Raw genomic sequence first — 6,017 nt, forward strand, 5'->3', positions numbered from 1 at the left:
CGGCGGCCCACGAGAACCGCGCCAGCGTCATCATGAAAACCCCAGACATGTCCAAATCCTCCGTCAAGAGTTGCTGAGACCAAACCTGAGCTGGAGAACACTATCATCCATTTGAATAAAGGACCTATGAGCTCACGGGACACACATGGACCATCCCATGGGAGGTGAAGCGCATCCTCCCAAACAGGAAGTGACACGTGAGCTTAAATTCAGGGAGATTTTGAGTCCGTAAGCCATTCTGAATGTGTAAATAGGAGGGATCGCCGCCTAATTGCCTTTAGCCGCCCGAGCACCTTATGGAGACGAATCAGTGACTTAAGTAGCTCGCATTCAAGACGTTTTACGAGGAAAAGCATATGCACATAAACTGCATAATATTAACTTATCTTAAGACCTTCAGTGCGAGCCAATATATTTTTATACCTTTATGCAATGGTGTTTTACATTATAAGCCCTGTGATGTAAGAAATTCTGTGTGAATTTGTGGTTTTTATGACGAAACAAAGCACTTGTTTTTATGATTTTTGTTTTTAAAAATGTAATCTTTTTAATGTGTCTCTTTCTACTGTACGTGAAAGTAAAAAGATGCGTGGTTATATATATATATATATATATATATATATATATATATATATATATATATGTCCTGCTTGTCTTGTGTCCGTCTACAGCTGTGTATTCAAGTCCCGGATAATGTGTGCGATCTTTATACACATTACAAGGGCTTCTGTAATGATTTCCTCAAGATTATGGTGTATAAAAATCATGAGATCATGAGAATAAATGACAGACTACACTGTTTGGGTCAGAGTTGGGTTGTTTGCTGTGTTGTCTGTACTGAAGACATTAAAGAGAATCACTTGGTCCAGTGGTGTGCACCAAAAGGGTCAAAAAAAAGAAGAGTTCCTTGTTTTTTTCTTCTTTTTATCGTTTATTTCCTTGGCATTCTATGAAAAGATGTTGATACAATTATCAATATAAAAAATGCTGGGTTGTTTTAACCGAACTTTGGGTCAAATATGGACAAACACAGCCGTTGGGTTAAATTTTTTCACATTTAATTTTTAACCCAACATTTGGGTTTGTCCATATTTGACCCAAAATTGGGTTAAAACAACCCAGCATTTTTTAAACGAAAATAGGGAAATTATTATAATATTTCTAAATATTGTTTACTTTACCAAAAAAAAAAAACGTGAGAATAAAGAACGAAATTTTGAGGAATTCATGTTTAGTTTTGTAGATGTTGTAAACAATTAACAGTTGTATTATTATTAACTAAGATTAAGAAATACAGTAACAAATGTGTAACTAACTGTAACTGTAAACTGTAACAAATACAGTAACAAATGTGTTGCTCATGGTTCGTTCATGTTAGTTAATACATGAATAATAAACAGATGAATCTTATTGTAAAGTATTACTATGAAATAAAATATAGGCTTTAAATTCCTTACAATTTAGAGTTGGACATTTCACTTCACTAGATGTATTTCCTCAAGCTAATAACACTTGCCTTGGATAAAAACGAATGACATTGTCAGACTCAGAATGCGGCTTAAATCGAGTTATAATTGTATTTTAGTTAAGCATAACTTGCATACTGCCGCAACTTGTACAGTAGCATGTTAGGATAAATGTAACTTTTCCATATTAGCTTAACGCTCCTGCTGCTCCTGTAGTGTGAGACTCGCGACACTGCTGCGCATGCGCTGCAGAGCAAACTCCGCCCACTTCCTCTCCGCCAAATGTTTCCGCCCCCCAAAAAATGTACATAATATATTTTTTTTGTATTATTATTGTAAGTGGCAATAGTGTATAAGTGTATTGTTATCTATTATAGTATTGCTAATAATAATAAAAAAGAATATTTACAATTAGGCCTATCAGAGAGGGGCAGAATACATTTTGAGACAATTTACCATGGTTGTTTTACTCAAATCTGCTTTTGATTAGTTTGGATGTTGGAAAGCAATTGAATTAGTTTCTCATGTCTCTTGCTTCTTTTATTCCTTATTGTTCTGTATATCCGAGTGAAACGCTTCTGGAACAAGAACAAATGTGGGCGGGGCTTGATTTTGTCTGCGTGGAATTGATTGGATGGTTTTGGTTTGCTATTGGTGGATCTCATGTGAGTGACAGGTTGCCCCGCCCTCGTCATCAGAGAAGAGAAGAGATGCTGCGAGAGGAAGATATTCTGATTCAAGATTATTACAATAATGTGCACGTATACATTATTTATAATAAATACTATAATATTCCATAAAATAAATTTTCTCGCATCTTTAGTTTTGACATCTGCATCAACTCTCATGATGAATAAATAATGACTAGTGGTTTATCTCGAACTCATCAGTTACTTTCAGATCTGTGATTAACAGATGTAAATACACAAAATGTGTGCTAAATCCTGCTTTAAACTTCACAAAAGCATTTTTTACCGTGCTTTCAAAATGTCATCCTGGTATTCAGTGGCCATCATAAAATTTAGAAAATCACGTTTTTGTGTAATCATGATAAGGGGGGAAAATCTAGTCAAACGCGGGTAAATAAATGTAACCATTTATAAAAAAAAATAAAAAAAAGAATTAAATGGATTCAATAAATACCTAAAAGGAAGGCCCTATTTGTTTTCTTTATTAGTTTAGTTTGTTTCATACATGATTTATACACTAGTACATTTTCACAGTGAATTATTTGTATGTTGTTGTTGTTTTTGTGCTGTTTCTTCTTCAATCTAAGTCTCTAAGTCTGTGTGTTTTTTGTTTTTGTTTCAATTTATATTTCACTTAAACAGAAGCAGCACAACTCTACACGATTCAAGCCAGATCATCATGTGTTTAACACAGGTGTAATTTCCCCTCAGTAACTGAAGAATGAATGTGGAGTGATGTCTCGTTATTTAGCAGGTTTTAACAGTTGAATGAGGGCATAAAGTTAAGGTTATTGCACAACCCAGTGGCGGACTAAACATACTTCAGTTTGTTTTTAATATTTCTGCGTTATTAGTTTTCAGACACTAGAGGTCAGTAGTGTACAGATCATAATACTGTATAGACTAGAGCAAAATGAAGGCCAAATGTTTTCAGGCCAAGAGTTCAACGAAAGAGTTTTTTGTACATGAACAGTAGAAATGAGATTGTAAATATGTTCGTGACCATGAACGGAAACATCTTAGACAAAACAGAGGCCTATAATGACAACAGCGAGCTCAAGTTATCAGCTTTAGATAACTTTCAGCTCGGTTTGAAAAGGACTTCCAGTTCTGTTGGGGTTCATTTGAGTTCAAATCGACGTCAGACACCAATTTGCATGTTAATTAATCCTTGAATGGAAGGTAACAGATTCTGCTCGTTGTGCATAATGGAGGGGTTTAAGAATCCCCTGAACTCGTTTAAATTGTAGAGTTTAATAGTATACATCATAATAATACTGTGACTTAGTATGACCAAGTGATTAGTCAAAGGGCAATCAGTCTGACATTCACTTGTAACTTAAAGTCTGTGGTGAAAATCAAGCTTTTAAAGTTGTTTATATGTCTATGTGGTGTTTTTAATATGCTTTAAGACAAACCATGTGTAAATTCATAAGTCGACAGCATTGCTGAGTATTTTCTCCTTAAAACTGCAGTGAACCAAAGACAGTCTCAAAAACACGCTTTGAAATCGCTGGTGTTTCTGACGTCACAAACTACCTTGTAACCAATCAGATCAACGTGTGATCGTCAACGAGTGGATCTCTGAGTGAGTGAGTGAGTGGAGGCGGAGCTCATTTGCATATTCATAGAACTGTGTGTACTAAATGAGGCAAGGGTGTCTTTCCATTTTTTCAAGGAAAAAACATTTAAATATGTCGTTTTCTTGATCAAAGATGAGTTTAAGGGATAAGGTTATTGACTACAAGGCGAATTTAAAGAAAGAAATGTGATGACTAACTTTAAAGACTAGTCTTGGCAGTTTATGCAACCGGACCCGGTTTATTATCAGGGTGTGGGAGATTAATTTTGCAGTGTAGACAGCTTTAGTGATTATAATAGGAGTTTTGTGTGTGTGTGTGTGTGTGTGTGTGTGTGTGTGTGTGTGTGTGTGTGTGTGCATAGCTCACATTAGACTGAAGTCATGTACAAGCAGTGCTCTTTATTTACATCGCATTTATTTACATTATGTATTCTATGGGTTAGTTTGCCTGTACGAGATTAGCAGTAAGCTAGATCAACTTTAGCATAACATACTGATCATATTCTAACATTTCATCATGTTGAGCTATATAACATTGATTAGTTTTATGTAGATTTGCTCCCCTGTCTAATAAAGCTCATGCTAGAGCGGTGTCTCTGTAGAGTCGAAGTTAGTCGCGGACGCTAGTTTGAAAACGCCACGCTGATATTGATCTTCATTTTATTTCTCCTTTTGTCCCAAAGTCTGTTTGCCATGATCCAGAATGTTTGAACGAAACAACAACAGCGTGGGCGTGCCGCTAGACGTAACGCTGTTGTCCACGTCTGTCGCCATGGTTACTATGGCAGTACGAGCGGAAACCAGGAATAACGTCATTGACAGGCGACGTTTGAACACGGACGAGACATTATTTAAAATTGGGAATTTCTCTGAAATTAAAAATCTTTGAGAACTTTTGGGATATTGTAAGTACACAACTGCAGGAGATATATCACACCATGCGTGCAAGTGATTTTGGGATATTTTATTACAAAAATCTTACATATTGTAGCTTTAAGCTGTGTAAATAAACATGCATATCAGATGCAGCTTCTGTTCCACCTTTGCAGTGTAAAGATGGCTTTTGTTAATGCTGAAAACAATATGATTGGTTACAGACTAGTCTATATATTAATTTCTGACATATGCACATTAACTTCCCGACCCCCTAAGGCTATTTTGTGATATCTGTTTGTTTATATATACTATATATTATATATTATAACTAATATTGATGACAGGCCATTGAATCATTATAAAGTAGTGTTCACCCGAGGTGGTAATGCGGCCTTGACGCAAAGCAGAGTGCATTATTTGTGTATCTGTAATAATTCGCTCTTGTGTGTAGGACTAATTTCTTACGCATCTAATCCCAAGACTTGTTTGCTAATTACAAAATATCATTTTAGAGGCTTAATTTTTCTTCTTCTTCATCATTTTAGTAATAGAGGCTTGAGCCACTGATAGCAGACTGATACAGTTATTAATGCAGTTATGAGAGAGAGAGAGAGAGAGAGAGAGAGAGAGAGAGAGAGAGATTAAGTGTATGTGAATTACCTGGAGAAGTGTCTCTACTAATGGTGAAACTGTAAGTTTTTCTGCTTCAAGAACAGTGCCGTTATTCCCTCGCTAATGAGAAATTTCATGTAGCTTTTAAGTGTTTTTTAATGTAGCTTTTAAGTTGCTAAACTATTTTACTGATAAAAGCATCAGAGCAGCACGTTTCTGTGTGAGTGTGTGGCCGTACTGTATGTGTGTGTGTTTGAGCGGGAGAAAGAGAGTAAGTTTAATAAAATGTAATCTTCCAAAACATGGCAATTATTAGTCGTTTTTTGTCCTATTGTATACTATATTTATTTGCTGGGTCAGTGTCGTTGTGGGTTTTGGTTCTTTTACTGTTGTCGGCTGAAAGGACCTTTGAAATAACTGAAATCATTTGGCGAAGTGATATGAAACTGTAATGCGGTCAAAACCTGCCGGAACTACTTTAGTCCTGCGTTTCCCTGAAAATAATTGCACACCTTAGAACGTTCCTCAACCAATCAGATTCAAGCATTCAGAAGCCAAGGAGAGACCGCAATGTTTATTTTTTAACATATTTATCGATTTACCATCTTTACGTCTACAAATCGATTTACCATCTTTTTCAAACATCTGACAATAGTAACAGTGCAATTAGAATATTTATATATATATATATGTATATATGCAAGAAAAAATAGAAAAGAAAAAAAGTCCTCATGAAGTATCCGTTTGTGGACTCTCTCTCTCTCTCTCTCTCTCTCTCTGCATCACACGCCC

The 6,017-nt window shown here is 35.8% G+C and overlaps 1 protein-coding gene across 3 annotated transcripts in view; it reads left to right on the plus strand.

The window, feature by feature from the left end:
* irf2b (interferon regulatory factor 2b) overlaps positions 1-810 on the plus strand; it is a 29,538-nt gene extending 28,728 nt beyond the window's left edge. For 2 of the 3 annotated variants that reach the window (XM_077223799.1, XM_077223818.1), the window contains exon 9: positions 1-810. This exon is cut by the window's left edge and continues 202 nt beyond it. In XM_077223799.1, coding sequence (XP_077079914.1) covers positions 1-77 — 77 coding nt within the window. In that variant the 3' untranslated portion in view covers positions 78-810. The other variant, XM_077223810.1, reaches the window with a different exon arrangement.
* Positions 811-6,017: the final 5,207 nt, after the last annotated feature.

Source organism: Siphateles boraxobius, unplaced genomic scaffold (genome assembly GCF_051911475.1).
Source record: "Siphateles boraxobius isolate OS27281-9 unplaced genomic scaffold, OSU_SipBor_1 121, whole genome shotgun sequence".
NCBI classification, from domain to species: Eukaryota; Metazoa; Chordata; class Actinopteri; order Cypriniformes; family Leuciscidae; genus Siphateles; species Siphateles boraxobius.